General features: G+C 41.1%; 3 protein-coding genes across 3 annotated transcripts in view; 1 reads left to right on the forward strand and 2 right to left on the reverse strand.

Annotated features, from left to right (window-relative positions):
• The window catches only part of rpl24 (ribosomal protein L24), a 73772-nt gene that overhangs the window by 7638 nt on the left and 46595 nt on the right, over window positions 1-19539 (reverse strand). The gene's annotated exons all lie outside the window — the stretch shown is intronic.
• rpgra (retinitis pigmentosa GTPase regulator a) lies at window positions 1951-13725 on the reverse strand. The gene is made up of 14 exons (XM_051404664.1): window positions 13586-13725; window positions 12771-12896; window positions 12589-12681; window positions 12439-12501; window positions 12188-12346; window positions 11909-12058; window positions 11662-11820; window positions 10786-10941; window positions 10461-10585; window positions 10146-10352; window positions 9111-9648; window positions 8892-8971; window positions 3373-7227; window positions 1951-3269 (listed from the first exon to the last, which is right to left on the reverse strand). Exons 1-13 carry the CDS (start codon window positions 13614-13616, stop codon window positions 3400-3402), a joined length of 5715 nt encoding a protein of 1904 aa, XP_051260624.1. The 5' UTR covers window positions 13617-13725; the 3' UTR covers window positions 1951-3269; window positions 3373-3399.
• On the forward strand, window positions 14612-18707 carry otc (ornithine transcarbamylase). Its single transcript, XM_051404684.1, has 10 exons — window positions 14612-14786; window positions 14899-15037; window positions 15156-15237; window positions 15678-15765; window positions 16008-16161; window positions 16253-16375; window positions 16581-16634; window positions 16726-16875; window positions 17468-17605; window positions 17692-18707. The coding sequence occupies exons 1-10, from the start codon at window positions 14710-14712 to the stop codon at window positions 17749-17751; spliced, it is 1065 nt and encodes a 354-aa protein (XP_051260644.1). The 5' UTR covers window positions 14612-14709; the 3' UTR covers window positions 17752-18707.

The following is a 19539-nucleotide window of genomic DNA, read 5'->3' on the forward strand; positions in this document are numbered from 1 at the left end:
AAATACTAACTGTGAAGCCTAAATTCTGCAAATAGCAAGATACGCAAATCAAATTAACCAGTTAATGACCTGTTGATTAATTGGCTTTGACCAACTAGTTTTCCTGAAATGATAATAAGCACTTGGTTTTGATCTTTTTATCTGTACTTAAAAAACGTAGTTGAAAATATAAAACTTACTCGAACCTTAAAGTTGCGTTAATAAATTTTCAGCCACTAGGCGGCCACAGAAGAACTCCTGCAATTGACATGTAGATTGATTGTTATTGTCATTGATTATCAACAATATTGGGAAACCTTGTAGTAAAAACACCCAGGTTGAATTTGACTGAAATCTGATTAGAGATATTAACTTGTATGTTTCTCATTCATTTCTGGTTAATGAACTAACCCGAATCTTTACTGCCTCACAACATCACCTTTTTTCCTTTATTGTTCTCAAAAAAATCTGATTCACAGCAGACATTTTGAAATCTCATAGCAGGGAACACAGTTACAGAAAGGCCTATTTCAAGGCTGTCATGGAGTCTCACCGAGCTGCACAAAGTAGAAAATCTGCATTTTTCTGCTAATCTCTCTTATTCCAGAGGAAATAAACCACATTTACTGGTCTCACAAGGTGATTTTATGCTTGCCATTGCATATTTTACATCGCACATTAAAAGATACAGAACACCCTGCACCTACCAGGTCATCACTGGTTAACTAGTCTTGGGATCTCCACTTCATTCTTGAACTGTATATCCCAGAAACTGTTCAATACCTCTACTGTTTCTCTCTCTCTCTCTCTCTCTCTCTCATACACACACACACACACTCACTCACTCACTCACACACACCACAGACATCAATGAGAAGCATTAATAACAGTGGAAAGATTTTCAGTTTCAAATATGGATAGAAGTTTATTCCCAGTTTCCATTTTCCTAATGATGTGAACATTTTATAGGAAGTCATGTTGGATCCAAGTTGTTTCCTAGCAACGCTATCCTGATGAAATGTACTATAGTAACCATATTGTAATACATTTTGCACTTTTTTGGTCTCCCATAGTAGACGGAGAGTTGTTGTAGAGTGTGTCTGTAGTATCATTTAGATCAATTCTGGCTTGCATTTGCAGGCCAATTGTCTTTACCTGATTATTATTCTGCTTCATAAGAGCTACACACACACACACACACACACACACAACAGGGAAGCAGGGTGAAAGTACAGAGCTGTTTAAAGACTAATCAGTGTTTAATTTTCTCCTCCACAAGCTTGAGGTTTGGTTGCAGACCCTCTGTAGTTCATGAGGGGGCGAGTCCACACATGAAAGTGTTGAAGTGTTCTTGACAGGAAACAGAAAAGGGAGGCGTGCGGTGAGGTGACTGCGAGACGATCTCCTGAGCTGTAATTACACGCAGGTTCAGCCGACCATTATGACTGCTTTCGGCTGAAATGCTTCCCTCAGGTCGGTCAGGTGAAGAAAGAGTTAACTGACTCCGTCTTTGCTCACCTGGCTCTGGAGGACTTTGATGTGGTGTCACCGCCAATGATTTTGGATTAAGATTGTCTCTGGGTTCTGTTGTTTATACAGACTTTAACTTAGTTGGTGTTCTCCTTCAGTGTATTTATCAGAATTTCAGCTTTTAAAATCATTGTTTTTGATACAGTAAAAAAATAACATGCAGCGCACTTAAAGAGTACGTAATAAGAGCAGGGATTGTGTCACCATAAAGGAAGTGAATCCCCTAAAGACACATATTAGAGTTTGATTTTGGTGCAGAATGTACAGTCTGAACATTTGACGGCTACAGCTCATTCTGAGGTCTCACAGGCGTATAATCATCTTAACCAGAGACAAAAATGTAACAGTACGTGGGCAGAAACAAGGCACCTTCAGCAATACACATATTTATACATTTATGAAGTCATGAAGTACAAAATCAAGAACAAATCAAACAAACAGTGAGGGGGCAACATCATGTTTAGGCAATCAAGTGTGTCCAGTAATTCCCAGCAGTCACACTTAAGTCGGAAAAGTCTGGTAGAGCTTCACTGGCGTCTGTTGAAGAGAAGAGCGCTGATTTTACACATCAGAGTCTGTTTTAGGTCTTGTGGAGTACGACTGCGTGTGTGTGGAAAACAGTTTTGTAGAAAAGCTTTTCGTTGTGAGTTGGGTACATTAGCCACTGCTAGCATTACACACCCAAATCTTAGAGGAGAACCGTTTGCAGTCAAGTTGCATAGTGTCAATGGAATAAAAAAAGACCATATCTCTAGTTCTGCTTTTTTTAAACTGTCTATCATGAATCCAACAATGTGTGTGGAGCTGTCTTTTTAAAAACACAAGACACTAACAGAGTAACTAGGAGAATGGTGAATGGCAGATGTAAAATACCACGTTGTTGATCTAAATTTGGATAATCAGCTTTCTCCATTAAGGGCCGTCAACCCTGGAACACATTACTAACTCAAATCAAAGTCACAGATATGAAATAGACAACAAAGGTTAATCAAACCAGAGCTGTACCCACTTTAGTACTAAAATAATAATATAAATATAAATAGTGCTACTGCTCTGGATTACCAAGGTGCATTAGTGTGGTGTTTATGTTTTGTTACAGCTCCATATCTGTATGTCTACTGGTGTATTGTGGTATAATTATTATTATTATTATGTGCATTTTATTGCATTTAAAGCTGTATATTTTACTTACACTGTACATATAAAATCCCAACTAGGGACAAGAGTTGAAAATTAGCACTAATTATAAACTCTCTGCAGCAGTTTCATGCTTTGTATGTGAAATTTGTTAAAATCCCTATCAAATACATACATTCAAATTCAATCTGGTGCTTTGGGTGACAGGTTCCGTCCTATGAGGAACATGGACATTGTAGTTTATTCTGAGTTAATCCCACATACATACTCTAAAACTAATCTATAATGTATTAATCCACAACAAAAAATAGTCCCTGACATTTTCACTATTTCCTCTCTAGGTTGCTTTGGTAGATTCGTGAGAGGGCTGAGAGCCACAGACAGGTTGTAAGACACTGACAGACAGGTTGGTTGTAAGACACTGACAGACAGGCTAAAGCACTGCTGGATTTGGCCTTTTAATGGATTCGTTGACAGAAAGACGAAGATGTTTCCATCGGACTCACAGCGTGCAGGTCTGATGACGTCGCAGCAGGTCGAGGTCGCTGCAGGTCTGATGATGTCACTGCAGGTTGAGGTCACTGCAGGTCAAGGTCACTGCAGGTCTGATGATGTCACTGTAGGTCGAGGTCACTGCAGGTCTGATGATGTCACTGCAGGTCGAGGTCACGCAGGTCGAGGTCACTGCAGGTCTGATGATGTCACTGCAGGTCGAGGTCACTGCAGGTCGAGGTCACTGCAGGTCTGATGATGTCACTGCAGGTCGAGGTACTGCGGCAGCACGTCGTCCCAGAACTGCTGAGAGTCGTCGGGTCTCTTCTCCGCTGCAGCTCTCTGCTTCGTCCTCTGTGCTGGTTTGGGTGTTTCTTTCTGTTCAGGAGACTTCTTCTGGGGCTTTTCCTCCTCTTCCTCCTCCTCTTCTTCTTCTTCCTCATCGCCTTCTTCCTCTTCCTCCTCCACTTTTGTGTTTCCCACACTCTCATCCTCCTCCTCAGCATGCTTCTCACTATGTTTGGCCTTTGCAACCTTTCCTTGTTCTTCACTCTCCTCTTCTTCCTCCTCTTCCTCTTCTTCACTCACTTCTCCTTCCTCACCTTCATTTTCCTCGGTTTGTTTCTGTTTTCTTTCTCCTCTCTGATTATCAGATCTTTGTTTACTCTTTGTTTCATTCTCCTCTTCCTCATCTCCCTCTTCCTCTTCTTCCTCTTCCTCCTCCTCATCATCGCTCTCCACCATCAGCTTTTTATTAGCTTCAATACTTTGCTCTTTTCTCTTTATTTTTTCTTCTTCCTCCTCACCTTCACTCTCTTCTTCTTCTTCATCTTCCCCTTCCTCCTCTGCTGTCTCTTCTTCACCCTCTTCTTCATCCTCTGCAGCCTCTTCCTCAACTCCTCCCTCGTCTTCCTCCTCCTCACCAGGTTTTTCCTCATCTTCAGTCTCGTCCTCAGCTTCCCCCTCTTCTAAAGATGCTTCTTCCTCACCTTCTTCCTCCTCCTCTGTAACCTTACCCTCTTCCTCTTCCTCTTCCCCCTCCTCTCCAGACTCTTCCTCAACTCCTCCTTCATCCTCTTCTTCCTCTGAAACCTCCTTACCCTCTTCTTCCTCCTCACCCTCTTCTTCTTCCCCCTCCTCTCCAGTCTCTTCCTCAACACCTCCTTCATCCTCTTCTTCCTCTGAAACCTCCTTACCCTCTTCTTCCTCCTCACCCTCTTCTTCTTCCCCCTCCTCTCCAGACTCTTCCTCAACTCCTCCTTCATCCTCTTCTTCCTCTGAAACCTCCTTACCCTCTTCTTCCTCCTCACCCTCTTCTTCTTCCCCCTCCTCTCCAGTCTCTTCCTCAACACCTCCTTCATCCTCTTCTTCCTCTGAAACCTCGTTACCTTCTTCTTCCTCCTCCTCGTCCTCCCCCTCTTCTTCCTCCTCCTCGTCCTCAGCCCCGTCATCTAAAGATGCTTCTTCATCCTCCTCATTTTCTTTATCGCTCTTTTCATCTTGCTCTTCCTCTTCTTCATCAGCCTCACTCTCTTCTTCCTCTTCCTCCTCATTTTCAACACTCGATTCGTCCTGGTTCTCATCTTCCTCTCCTTTACTCTCATCTGTTTCTTCGTCTTCTTTGGAGTCTTTCTCCTCATCCTCACTTTCGGTGGAATCTTGATCATCTTTTTGTTCCTCACTTTCACCCTCTTCTTCCTCTGCGTCATTTTCTTCATCTTCATCAGACTCTGCAGTTTCACTTCCCTCTCTGTCCTCCTCTGACTCGTTGCTCTTGCTGCTGGCTGTACTCCCCGATTCTTCACCACTTTCATCTTCTTCATCCTCACTCACCTCACTTTCTTCCTCTTCTTCTTTATTCTCATCTTCACTAGACTCTTCACTTTCCTCCTCTTCCTCTTTATTATCTTCTTCACTAGATTCTTCACTTTCCTCTTCCTCCTCTTTATTCTCTTCTTCACTAGATACTTCACTTTCCTCCTCTTCCTCTGCTGCTTCACTTACCTCAGAGCTACTTCCTCCTTCACCTGTTTTCTCGCTGCTTTCTTCTTCCTCCTCTTCAGCCTCTGTAACATCACTCTTCTCGCTTCCTTCATCCTCTTCCTCACTGCTGGAGCTGCTTTCCTCCTCACCCTCTTCCTCTGCAGTGTCAGTATCTTGCTCTTCCTCAGCCTCTCCAGAAACGCTCTCCTTTTCCCCTTCTTCTTTGTCTTCCACATTGCTTCCACTCTCTCCATCTTCAGTGTCTTTTTCTTCTACCTCGTTATCCTCTTCCTCTTCGGAAGGCTTAGTAGGAAGGAAGTAGGTTTTCTCATCTTCTCCATGTTCTTGCTTGGAAGTGTCTGTGTCTGTGCCACTGTTCTTAACCTCTGTTTGTGAAATGTCTTCACCCTCAATCTGCTCGGAGTTGTCACTTTTCATTTGTGACTGATCGTGACTGGTATCATAACTTTCTCCTTCTTGAACCGCCTTCTCTGACTCTGATAGGACACTGAGCTGAACATCTTTTCTTTCTTCTGGTGGATTTGATGCTTCTGCTGAAGAAAAATCTGATGACGAGGAAAAGGAAGGTTGCATAATTGCACTCTGCTTTGTGAAATGCTTCACTTGACTGGTTGTTTTAGGTGATGTAGAGGTACCGGTGTCACTGTCAGACTGAAAACCCCCAAAGCTCGTCACTGGATCTCTAAGGACCTCCATAGCGGCACCCACTATCCCAACAGCAGGAAGAAGAGCAGCTGCTGTACCGAGAGTTTCCCCCCACTTTGGCTTTTCTTCAGTCTGGCCCTGAGCATCCTCTCTGTTTCTCTTAGACACAAGCAAATCCGTATCAACAGCTTTGGGCTCTTGCAGGGATTTGGCACCGCCAGTGGAAGCCACCACTGTTCTCTTAGGTTCTCTTCTTTGTGTGGAAATAGTGTTAGACACCACTTCAATAGGTGTATCCTGCTGTGATAACAGCGGGCTGGAAGCTTCAGTCTGCTTACTCTTCGGCTTGGCCCTCGTATTATCTTTAGAGTCTCCATCAGCATCTCCTTTAACTTTAACTCCCTCTCCTTCTTCTCTCCCTGGCTTTGTCTTTGCCTTCAGTTTGGATTCCTTTGACTTCTTTTTGTCCTTTACTTCAGAGCTATCAACATCAAGTATCTTTTGCTTTTCTGCAGTTCTGCCTTTCATTTTCTGAGTTTTTAACTCATTTTCCACAACTTTCCCTTTGCTTTTACCTTTAACAGGTGTGTTTTCTGCAAATTTACTTTGATTTTGGACTTCAGTGGATTTAACCATTTGTGGTTTCCCTTTAACTTTGACAGGTGTAGATTTCACACTTATGGATTTCTTAATATCAAGAGCAGGTGTGGTTTCTAGTGCTTTGCCTTGACGTTTTCCCTGTGCCAATTTAACCTCTTTTTTTGGAGTCAAGCTGACTCGCTGTGTCTCCCGTTGCGTTGCCATCTCCTCAGTTTTTATGTCAGTGGTTTCTGTATCTTCTTTTGCAGTGTTTTCTGCGGATGTTGAACTTCCTCTTGGGACAGATATGCTGGTTATTTCATTTCCTTTAGTGACCATAATAACAGGAGATGTCTTGTCCAAAGCTGAAGATTTCTTTCTCTCCTTTTTTGGTGTCTTTATCAAGTCTTTCTTTAAAGTGCTGGCTTTCCTATCCTCTTGGCTTATATTACTTTCTTTCAAATTTCTATTTCTCTTGGCATTTTCCTTCACTTCAGTCGGTCTCTGCTGTGTTTCAGTCAGTGTCTTCCGGACAGACTGTGGAGTTTTGGGACTTGATTCAGATAGCCTGCTCTTATCATGTTTTGGTGATATAAAATAGGAGGGTTCCTTTTGAGCTTGTACGTCTTCATGAGTTTTGATTTTATTGGACTGCTTGGTAATGTTCTCTTTGCCTTTAGATGTGACTTTGGGGTTTTTCAGACTCTTTGAGCTCTTCAGTGGAGACACTTCTTTCTTTAAAGAGCCTTTCAGGAGCTCTGTCGGTAAGGCTTTGTGAGCATTTTGTTCTGCATTCCCATTTGACTGGAGCTGTTCTGCCTCTTTCGCAGTTCTTCTAAGAGCTCTGCCCTTCTTCTTTTCCTATAATAAACCACAGAGAAAATAGTCGGATGTATTTAGTCAGATGTAAAAATAAAAACAGAATCAGAAAGGTCAAATGCAATACTGTTATAAAAAGGTTGTACAAACACAGCAGCAGACCTGCAATCAACGTGACTGTACATGTAGTTGTGGCATTTGATGTTTTATGTGATGTGCTTTACTGCCAAAAACATGTCATCTCTAGTTTGAGGAAGTGTTTTTTGTTCAGTAACACACTATAATAAAGCTCATGGGGGGCAAAAATAATATTTTACCAAAACAGAATCAGAATATCAGGATTTGTTCGAGTTTTAGTAGTTTTTGTGGGCATAGATGTCATTCATTTAGAATATTTTGAATATAATAACCAACATACATGCATACATACAAATGCATGAGAAGAAAATATATTGCCAGTATACAGCAGAATTCAGTTTGTTAACATTTTTAGATTGTAACTGAATTTAATAATAGAATGAAAGAATATCATATGACATATGTGCGTGGTAGGCACACACACAACAAATCTGTTAACAGGTTGAATTACAGATGTGGGTGGGATGTGAAGAAAACCACGGTCATGAGACAAACAGACGGTAGTTAATTGGGGGTCAGTGAGGTGTGATCTGAAAACAGCCTCATTGAATCACTGTCCAAATGCAACTTGGGAGCTTTCTTTAGAATCCGCCGACTTGATTGATTTCATATAGTATCCTGTTCATGTAATAAACAGTGTATAAATCTTATTCTTAAAGCCCACACGTGTACTTAAGTACTGTACTTAGAATATTGTGGTACTTATATGTTGTACTTTTTACTACTCCTTCTTCCTTCCTTTTATCATTCTACTCTAAGGTAACATAAACACCACGATTCCTATATTCAGCCGATTACACACTAATGAAAACTTGCCTATGGATATTATATTCGATTTCTGCCAATAGATCCTCCTGAATGTTACACACTGGACCTTTAAGTAAAGACGTCTTCCACCACTGCACATTGAATACACATACAGACACAAGCCCATTTAACTTTACAGTGAGGACAGGAACGGGTTACCAAGCACCACCACATCTTGCACTATGACACGCAACAATGTAGGAGACTCCTTCACAGCTTGCTTCATATTTGGCTTTGGAAACACTGATGAGATGTGGCAAGATTCCTGCCAACTTTTCCAAAAGCATTGTGCGTGTATCTGTGTGTGTTTGTGTATCTGAGGCTGGAATCCAAACACATTTGTGTATTGGCAGAAACACTCTTGATCTCTAAATCTGCTTTGAGGAGATTCATAACGCAACATCTTGGAAAAAAGCAAATGAACATGAAAAATTAAGACCAAAACACTTAATTCACCTCAGTGTTACACCAAGTGGAAAATATCTCCACATACACACATACACACACATACACATGCTTTCAAGAACACAGACGCACACATACAGTGTATGTATGCTGAGCTATGCACATTTCCTGGAAAAGTGAGTGAGTGTTCAGCGTTGCTGCTTCCTGCCCTGGAGTGCACATAATCTAGACCACAACCAAGAAGCTTAAAGGGGGAAAAGAAACATTCAACTGACTCTGTGTTTATGACTCTGTGCACAATATATTGTATTGTATTTCTCTACTCTATCAAAATGAAAGCATTGCACTTATCTCACCATATCTGGCAAAAAGTCAGCGTCGACTTCTTTCTCAGAGACGTTCTCCTCCACATCTTCTGTGACAACAATTTCTCCCTCTGAAAACAGACAATGACTGGGTCAGGCTGAGTATCTACAGCTGTATTTTCATGGATTAGCAAGATAAAACTCAAGTCAGCACTGGCTAAAAGAGACATTCCAGTCTCTTGTTCAAACTATAGGTTGAAAATACATTACCTGTTTGTGGTGAAGCACGATGCTTTTCCTCACTGAAGAGTTTATTGGAAATATCACTGGAGGGTCTACTGGGTTCTTTAGGTGGTGGAGGAGGTGATGGTTTTTCAATTAAGGCCTTTTTAGCGGTTGCCACTCTATGCAGTCTCTTTTTTGCAGTCTGTTTAGGGGATACCAGGATGTTAGGGTTACGTTTCTTTACAGACTTTGGTGTCAGTAAGGGAGAAGGCAACTCTTTGGATTTAGACTTAGAGGTAGAGGATTTATACTGAAACATGTCTGATGATTGGGAATGTGGGCTCGATGACTTAGAGGATAACACTGGACTCTGTGGGAGGTCGGACAGAGATGTGGGGGAGAGTGGTGGGCTTGGTGTCACTCCTACTTGCGGTTTGGGGGATGAGGAAGGGGTACTAAGGTCCCTTGAAAGCATTTTAGGGGTTGGGATATTTCTGGACGTTTGCCAGGAGGTGTCGAGGAAGCCAGAATTTAGACGTGGGAGGTTTTGAAACATCTCCCCAAACAGCTCCACAGAGCTTCCCTGAAAGACAAGAGAGCAAAAACAGCAAAAACATTACTGAGTAAAAAGGGCTGAACCACATCTACAGAGCTCCTCCAGCTGGTTAGTCAGTGGCACTACAGCAGAGATACATTTTGGTGTAACACTGCGCCCTACTGGACTACAGACTTATTACAACATCAGCAGTATATAACAACATAATATAATATATTTCCCACTTATATAATTAGTTAAATGAATGCGACCAAGACCCATAAAAGCACCATGAAATGAAAAGGTGGATTAACCAGTTAAAAATGATTAATTCAGTATATTTTAGTGCTGCAATGATAAGTAAGTTAATTGATTATGTGATCAAAAGAGAATTAATTGGCAACTATTTTGATAATGGATTAATCATTTCAGTAATTTTTCAAGCAAAAATGCAAAGTATTTGATGGTTCAAAGAAAAATTCAGATTTGGGTCACTTGTGTCTGCAATGTGAACGCAACCTGAGCACCAAGGGGCAGGTTCTCACTTTTTCTCTGTGGCGGGCTCGAGCAGAGAGGGCTGACAGTGGGACTAGTAGATTAGGATCAGTCAAAGCGTCCAGCAGGAGGATTTCTGTGTAGCTTGACTCCAAAAGGTTCTCTGTGATTGCGACATCCTTCTCTGGCACAACGTCTTGGCTCTCTGGTGGTCTGGGTGCAGCCAGTGCCAGCATGTGGTTCCCGCCACAGGACACCTTAACGTATAGAAAACAGTCAGTGTAGTTTGTTACTGTGCACTGAGTACTTCCTCTCAATCTGCTCACATACTTTATACCCTGAGCCCTTTCATCACAGTCACTTACTAGTTGAACATTGTACTTGAGAAAACGTTTGCAGAGTGTCGGGCTGAACTGGTTGATGAAGTTCTCCTCCCCTAAGGCCAGTTTTCCATGACGACCATCACCAAACGTGTAGAGAAGCCCGCTGTCTGTGGAGGAAGGAAGACAAATCTGGAAGTTCATCAGCATCCTCATCCTTACACACTATTACAACTATAATTCAGCAGCCTTATGCAAGAAGAGAAAACATCCTTCTGTGACTGTTTTGAGAGGATGGATTAACATTTATTTGAATAATTAGAAGGATGAGGTTAACAGGCAGCACTGTTGAGCTTAAGAGATTGCTTACTTGTGATCACAGCAGTGTGGTTCTCTCCACAGGCGATATTCTTGATGCTACCGCTACAAAAGGGCTCCAGCGGTTTTGGCAAATCAACTTCAAACAGAAATGTTCCATGGCCCAGCTGACCATGCTGACCCCTGCCGAACGTGTACACGCTCTCCTCTGGCGCAGCAAAACAGACACAAAAAAACAGACTAATTAATTTAATGTAAACAGTTGTGGTGGAAAATAACTACGTACATCTACTCAAGTACTGAACTTAAGTATAGTTTTGAGACAAATTTGAGAATTTTCATCTACAATTCAGAGGGAGAATAATGCTGTAATTAGTATGTAATAGTAATTTGTGTCTATTATTGAGTCCTACATTTGCGGTGAGAAAATTCCAACCTGTTTTAACAGAAGTCAACTAGTTTGGTTAATTTTCAACCATAAGGTGACATCTTCTAAAGCAGTGATCCCTTATTCTGTCTTCTTTAAAGTTTCTAACTCTCTTTTCTAAAAAGTTCTGTAAAGAAACTGATTTCTGTGGGAGACAGGTTGTTATTTTAAGAGAGACACACAATAAGATCAGCATAATAAATAGTTCAAATCAGCTCCACCTTGATCAGCTCAGATTAAAATGCTGCTTACATGTTAATGCAGATGTAATGCAAATTCAACAGACAGGTTGTTCTGCATGAGTACCGGTACTTTTGATACCTTAATTACATTTTAGTGATAAGGCACTTTTTTCAACATTTCTCTGATTAACAGACTAGGAGGTTAAATATTTGTATTTCTAATGTCTGTAAATTATAAATCATATAAAAGTATATAAAACAGTAGAGATGTGTTAGTATTTTGTCAGTGCAGTGATGTTTGGAACAACAAGTAAGTTACCTGTGAGTGCCACTGTGTGCGCCCCTCCACAGGACACCTGAGTGACACGACCCAGAATCCCTTTCACCCGCTGAGGGACTCTGTGATCGGCCAACTCCTCCACCTGGAGACCGAGCCTCCCGTTCACACTCTCACCAAACGTATAGAGATCTCCATCCACTAAAACAACGCCAGCACGTTAAAAGACATTAAAGTCAAACTGAGTGACGGTCTCTGCTGTGCTGTGTCTGGTTGGACCGTGCTGTACCTGTGACTAATGCTGAGTGGTGGTACCCACAGGAGACCCACGCCACCGCCGCCCCGACAGAGACCTCTCTGGGTTCTGCTGTGAATCCCTCGTCCCCTAAACCAATCTGACCCACAGAGTTGTCTCCCCACATGAACAGCCTCCCGTCCTCTACCAACACACACAAACAGAGAGGAGAAAATCAAACGTCACACACACACACGTACAGTCTGGACCTTGACCATCATTAGCATCTTGGCTAACGGAGACACTTCCATTATTACGTGTCACTGTTCAAACCTGTTAAAGCCGCGGACGTGTTGCATCCTGCAGAAAGCATTTTGATTGGTGCAAGCTCACAGAAGGGATTCAGCAGGTGAAAGGCTGTAGTGTTGTTGCAGTGGCCCAAACCGAGCTGCCCCTCCTGGTTACTGCCAGCACCATACACACTCCCTCGCCCTAAACATATATATATAACATATATAAAACCTGAATTACATACAGGAACAACACATTTTGGGCTCTACTGCTCTACTACTATTTGTTCTTACATGTGCAGACAATTGTGTGATCTCTCCCGCAAGCTACAAGCTTCACCTTCTCAGACTTTAAGGCTGAAAGGGAAACACATATTCATTCATTATAGCTACAGCATTAATAAAAATGATCATTAGTTGCAGCCCTAGTGTAAAGTAACTTACCTTTCACGGTGGCAGGTTTGCTGGCAGCAGGCTTAAATCCAAGCCCCAACTGGCCCCAAGTATTAACACCAAACATGAGCAGCCTGCCATGCTCTGCAGATCATTACAGACACAAATGTTTGATAGAGAAATATGTCTACACAGTAATTATTCTCATTAAACTGAGCATAGATTGTCTGTACCTGTGATGACAGCGCTGTGCTCTCCGCCACAGGAAACGTGCAGCGGCTGGTCGTTCTTCAACCAGAATTTACCAGGCACATTGTCTGCAAAGCTGCTCTTACCAAATGTGAAGATGGCTCCTGTTTCTGTGGACAAATGAGTGATTCATCTTTAGAGAGTGGGGTAGAGTATATACGCAGGTATACGGGCTGCACCCACTTATTGTTTCAGACCATATTGGATATACCCACTGCTAAATGCTCAGTTGTCCCATTTTTCATGAGTGGATGGAGGAAGGAATAAGGAATACTTTACTAAAAATGCGTAATTATGTAGTTTCTGCACCCCTTCTGTAGTTAATGTTACTTTAATAATGACCCTTACTGTCTGCCTCAAGCAAGGGACAATGTGCAGATGCAACTTGCCCATTTTTAGGTGAACTAAACATGCAATAGTAGTCTGACATGTTACACAGTTTATGATACAGGGCGTTTATCCTTTGCTTTAAAATAGGGGTATAAATTAAAAGTATACAGAGTTCTCCAGATACTACCACACCACTGAGAGCCTTTATAGGGAAAATGCAGGACTTGAAAGCAACACTAATTTACTCTTCTCTAACTTAACACCGGCTAAATCCCGACCCAACCTGCTGTTACATCTCAAGCGATTTAAGTAGCAGCCTGACAGAAATAGCAGCAGGTTAACGACACACACACACACACACACACACACACACACACACACAGCTCTCAGTATGTGGAGACCATTTGTAGAACAGGTAGGTATATAAATCTACGTGCTGTTTGCTGTCTAACGCCATTAAAAGTCTCACCGGGTATGTCCACATCTTTCTGTCCCGTCATGTCCTCTCCTGTCCCCCTCACACCTCCTCACCTCTCCCTCACCGTGCAGACAGACACCTGTCCTGATTGACAGGTAGATCAGTCAAACGTCAGAGAGGGGCGGGGACAAGCTAGCTGACGTTAATTATATTTGATACATATTGTTCATATCAGCTTTAAAATGTGTGTGGTGAGCAGAGCAGCATATTGATGGTGTTATAACTTTGGAATAATGAAACACACTAAAAATATATCCTGAATGTAACCAAACATTTCAAACACATCTGTGACTGTATAACAAGTAACTTACATTAATCCACCTAAAAGTTCACTGTAGTAGAGGGTTACTTTAAAAATGTAATCGATACAGTTACTAATTAATTAACGTTACCTGTTAAACAATTTAGTCAATAACCTAATGCAAGTATCACAATATAAATATAAAGTAACTTGATTACTTTTGTAAGTCCTCAACAACAAATATGCAAATAAAAACGAGAAAAAGAACAAATGGAAATTGACAATGTGTCGTCTGTTCAGTGCATTTTTAAAGAAAAACTGATGTATTTTAAAGTTGTAATCCTGGTAAATAATCCCCTTTATTACTAAATGTCACTGTAATCTGATTACACCTTTTCTTGTTTAAAGACACACTGTCAAAAACCAGCGTTTGAATCCTGAATACTGTCATTGTTAGATCCAGTGTTTCCACCTTATATTAATACTAACACTAATAATATAATATTAATTATACTGTCAGTGGTGTCCACAGTGCCGGAGTGCAGTGAGGAGGGCTTGTATGTGTTGCCTCAACCTCATTAAAAAAAAAAAAAAAAACTAACTGGAAAACTAGCGTTAAATATTATATACAGCCAACGGTTATTATTTATTTTCTAATAATAAAAAAAGGTCGTAAACTAATTTTAACTTTTAAGACATTAAAAAAGAAAGCAGTGAGCACGAGGAGTTAGATGAAGCCACGCCTCACTTCCTCGTACCGCGGTGACGTCAGTGTCAGCCAGCACGGACAGGCGGTGAATGAAAGTTTACTCTCTGATGAAATAGACACACAACATTACGCTGTCACTGTATTTTTCCCCCATTTTGAGCCGCAATGTCCTCTAAGCTGTTCTCTGTTAACAACGCCGTTTTCAAATGTTTGAAAACCTCCCTGAACACGCGAGGGTTTAGGTAAGAAACTCCGGTTAACTTTATGTGGATGTTTTGTAGTTAGCTCCTAGTATTGTTACTGTTAAGGAGTATCACATGCATTATGCCTTCATGTGTTTCTTCTTTTTGTCAGCATTGGAGCTGCTTCCCTTGGTTCCGTTAGTTTAAAGGGTCGCAGCTGTCTCACTCTGAAAGATTTCAGCTCAGATGAGATCAAGAGGCTGCTGTGGGTGTCTGGGGATCTGAAACACCGGATCAAGCATGAAAAACAGGTAGCTTACATTAGCTAACCAATGTTAACTGCAGTGTCCATTCATTAAGAGTCCTCTGTTTCACTGTGTAGCCTCTGGGTGGGTCTTTTAAGGAAGCTAACTGTCATTTCTATTTCAGTATCTTCCTCTTCTACAAGGAAAGTCGATTGCTATGATATTTGAGAAGAGGAGCACCAGAACAAGAATGTCCACAGAAACAGGTGTCTGTTTTGTATATAAGCATCTACACTGGTGTATGCCATGTGCTCCGGTTAAACATCCCCCATGAATCACAGAATACTAGAGGTGGGCACATTTTATAAAGGCAGTAGGCAGCGTTCAAGTGTCAGATTTACACTTGAAATTGCACTTATTGGAACAACAACAACAGAAATGTTAGATCCCGTACTGTTAGAGGGGCTGATACTATTCATCAGTGTGCTCAGCGGTGTTAAAGCGCTGTAAGTATGGACACAAAAGAACTGCTGAAAGGCGACTCTCTGTTGGAACAAAACAGTCTACATCTGAACTATTTCCACTCCTCTTGTCCCCTGTATGGTCCCCCTTCACACACAGGTTGTGTGCTTATTTGTTTAAAAATATTCATAATTGTTTTTTAAGCAAGAGGGAAATTTAAGATGCCTTAATGTCACAATTCTAGGTTTTGCTTTGCTGGGCGGGCACCCCTGTTTCCTCACCTCTCAGGACATCCACCTGGGAGTGAATGAGAGTAGCACAGACACAGCTAGGTGAGTCTTATACGTACGCTTTCACTTGTTCACTCAATAATTGAATTAATGTCAGTTAATCCTCGTTAGCATGGTGTTTTTAGTGTAAGTCTGCTTTACATATTGTAATACTGGTGAGTTTTTTCACTGTAGTCATCGCATGTTGTCTGCTGAAGCTGAAGGGAAACAACAGTGTTGGTGGGCCAGTATATGAAACACAGCCCACTGGGTATCCCTCTGTAATCTCTAAACCTCCACCACAGGGTTCTCTCAGGACTCTGTGATATTGTCTTGGCACGAGTGTACAGCCACTCCACGCTGGAGGAGCTGGATAAGGAGGCCTCCATCCCCATCATTAACGGTCTCTCTGACCTCTACCACCCAATCCAGATTATGGCTGACTTCCTGACCTTACAGGTTCTTCAGATCATCATTATGCTCCATGTCACTATCATCCAGTAAATGATAGTGACATAGTATTTTCTAAATTACTACCATTCTCCTCCAGGAGCATTATGGGTCCCTTAGTGGACTAACAGTGAGCTGGATTGGAGATGGGAACAACGTCCTCCACTCCTTCATGATGACTGCAGCCAAACTGGGAGTTCATCTTAAGATTGCTACACCAAAGGTTTGCCTCGTTTTACGTGCTCACAAACTTTAAACGTCTCTTTTAGTGCATTGCTCTTCTTTCAAGTAGGTTATTTTTATGTAGTTTGCAGGTATAGATGCAAGTTGTTAGCCGTGAGCGTCTAATCTCCCAGTTGCTTCTTGTGAGAAGAGACCTGTGGTTCTGTAATGTACATTAATAACCCTTCTACAACTCTACCTTACAGGGGTATGAGCCAGAAAAGAGTGTCATTCAAGAGGCACAAAGACTCTCCAAAGAGGTGAGGTCTTCTTCAGGTGTCATTATTATAAACAGACCTCTTGTCAAAGGAGTTCTTATTAATTCAATTCATACATTGCGTTTGGTCTCAGCATGGGACCCAGCTTGTTCTGACCTCTGACCCGATGGAGGCCGCCCACGGCAGCAATGTTTTGGTCACCGACACCTGGATCAGCATGGGACAGGAGGAGGAGAAGAAAAAGAGGCTCAAAGACTTTCAAGGTTACCAGATTACAATGCAGGTAAAGAAGGATATTGTCTTGGTGTCATTTAGAGTCAAAATCCCAATTTTCTTTTTTTAGACTCTCTTTGTGGCTTAATACTGAATAAAGATCACAAACAACATACCAGTTGCTTTTGGATAAGTTAACAGTTTTCAGTCAGTTCCCGAATCAGTCCCTTTTGACAGCTGTACACACAAGCAAATCAGTCCAGAGCAAAACAATTTCTCCGTCTCAAACGTGCTCCTGCTGACGGCTGCACACAGAGCAGTAGAATGTAAACCTCTGCAAATAGTTTGTATGGTAAACTAGCTTAACACTAATTACAGACTTCATATGACATATAAATCAGAAAGCAAGCTTTAAATAAAACTCTTGCACAGTACATGATGACATACTGTAGGTGATATCTTTTTCTGAAAAAAAACAAACAGTAATTATTTATATTTGATAAACAATATGTCTATTTTTGGAAAGTAAATACATTTGTCACTGTGCAAAGAATCAGAAATGTATGTCGAGCACGCACAGTGATTGTACATGGTCTCTTTTCTCCTTGTATTATGAGTTGAAATTGGTATTAACTCCATGTTTTGGCTCTGGTCCACTACAGACAGGAAGTGTGGCCAAACCAGACTGGACCTTCCTGCATTGTCTGCCCCGGAAATTGGAGGAGGTTGATGACCAGGTATTCTACTCATCGCGCTCCCTCGTCTTCCCCGAGGCAGAGAATAGAAAGTGGACCATCATGGTGAGTAACCTGATTTAAACACTATTATTTAATGTTTTATACTGGTATTGGTTTAATCTGATACTTACAACCGTCTTCTCTTTCAGGGTCTGATGGTTTCTCTTCTGACTGACTACTCTCCACAGATCCCCATGCTCAAGTTTTAATTTCAGGTCTGAAGGTGGACACATATTGATTTATATGATTGATACAGAGTTCATTGTCAGATTTGACCCATTGAGAGCACCATCACAACACTATATGGATTACCCCAAGGTAACTTTGTTTACATTGTTTAATTTACTTTCTGATTTAGAGCAAGGATGACATTGTTTGTATTTGACAAAAGTTTTACAAAGTTATGTTTACGTTCTACATGTACTGTGACAGAGAGCGAGGATCATGGCGGTGATAGCAGTGAAGGTTATAGTGGAAATGTATTTGTTAGACATGTGTTACTGAAAAGGAAAAGATTACTGAGCCTCTCTTCAATGTGTTTAATGTTGTTTTGACTTCACAAGTAGCATAAACATGAAGAGAACCCAGTCAGCTCGAGCTGACCAATCACATTCCTTGCAGTCTTCACATGCTATTTATGTAGCTGCTGTAACCCCAACATCTCGTTACATTTTTGAGGAAATGCACATTGTTTATGCCTAAGCTCTTTAATGTACATGTATAAATCTGTTTTTACTGCCAAATTCATTGTTAACACCACACTCCTAAATTACTGCACCACTTTAGAAAAAGAGAGTACAGCAAACAGTTTGACATTGATACAGTCATAAAATGAGTTTGTAAACATCTGAAACAGGCTTTTGTTAACGTAATGCATCATAAATAGCAGTATGGCTCAAATGGTGTTTAGCAAATGGGCTGAAAAATGGACAAAAACACCCGTATCTCATATGATTAAACCTTAAATTTTTCATATCCTTTTAAGTCTGAATGTATACAAATGTGCCTTTTACATCATTCTCATCACGTGTTGAATGACCTCTCTGAGTGTTGTGTGTTGTCCCTCGAGAGCCTGTGATGCATGAATGATGAAACAAAACTGAGAGAATCAAATTATTGTTCACAAACTATAAATAAAGACGTTACTCTCTGTTCATAATTTGAAGCTAAAGTCTTCACTAGTCCAGATTTTGTTACTGTGGAACCGCAGTAGTGTCTAAAATCCAGGGTTTAATGATTAATTAAATTAATTTACTGTTACTATGACAATTAGAGGTAGTTACTTAATTTAGGTAGTCTGAACTTCTGCTGTAGTAAAAATACACTAATTAACTAATTGGGTAAGGCATTGAAAATATGTGGATTTCTTTTTTTTTCTGTGAACATTTTTATTTACTTTTTTAGTTGATGTTTGTGAAGCCACAAAGCCAGCAAACATATGATAGATGTCTAAAAATAATCATACAATAACCAAGGTAAACTATAACTTTCGAGCACTGGTATTGTACTCCAGCCTCCCTCCTATAAAACCTATAAACACATTTACCTGAAGACCACAACCCCATCTCCCCTTCACACCTAACGGAGGTGCAGATCATCTACAGAAAGGATTTAAATAAAAACAATATATAATAATCATAATACTAATTCTCATGTTGAGCTTTAAAGGTGAGACACATCAGTCGGTCTGTGTTTGACATCCTGTGATACATTTGTTCACCTGGACATATTAAATACTTTCACAGTATTTGTAAACAAAGTGCACATTTTAATCGGTTTAATCTTGCTTTAATCGACTTATTGCACATTATCAGCACCAGTTTAATGCTTCATGACTCAGAGTTTTAAAGGTTGAGGCTTGTGATTATTGTGCACATAATAAAGCCTGCAGAGCTCACAGCAGTAACTCATGGTTGTGACAGTCAGGCGGAGTGCGCCCCCCAATGGCTGGAGTTGGTATCGTCCCCGTGTTCTGATTGGATGGCGGAAGACAACGT

This window comes from Dicentrarchus labrax, unplaced genomic scaffold, assembly GCF_905237075.1.
Source record: "Dicentrarchus labrax unplaced genomic scaffold, dlabrax2021, whole genome shotgun sequence".
Taxonomy (NCBI): Eukaryota; Metazoa; Chordata; class Actinopteri; family Moronidae; genus Dicentrarchus; species Dicentrarchus labrax.

Coding starts and splice junctions, on each gene's coding strand:
- rpgra (XM_051404664.1), bottom strand. CDS start 13,616: ATGACGGGACAGAAAGATGTGGACATACCCG. Junction 12,502..12,588: donor CAAACCTGCCACCGTGAAAG/GTAAGTTACTTT, acceptor TTTCCCTTTCAG/CCTTAAAGTCTGAGAAGGTG. Junction 12,347..12,438: donor TCACACAATTGTCTGCACAT/GTAAGAACAAAT, acceptor ATATATGTTTAG/GGCGAGGGAGTGTGTATGGT.
- otc (XM_051404684.1), top strand. CDS start 14,710: ATGTCCTCTAAGCTGTTCTCTGTTAACAACGCCGTTTTCAAATGTTTG. Junction 16,876..17,467: donor GTTACCAGATTACAATGCAG/GTAAAGAAGGAT, acceptor GGTCCACTACAG/ACAGGAAGTGTGGCCAAACC. Junction 17,606..17,691: donor ATAGAAAGTGGACCATCATG/GTGAGTAACCTG, acceptor CTTCTCTTTCAG/GGTCTGATGGTTTCTCTTCT.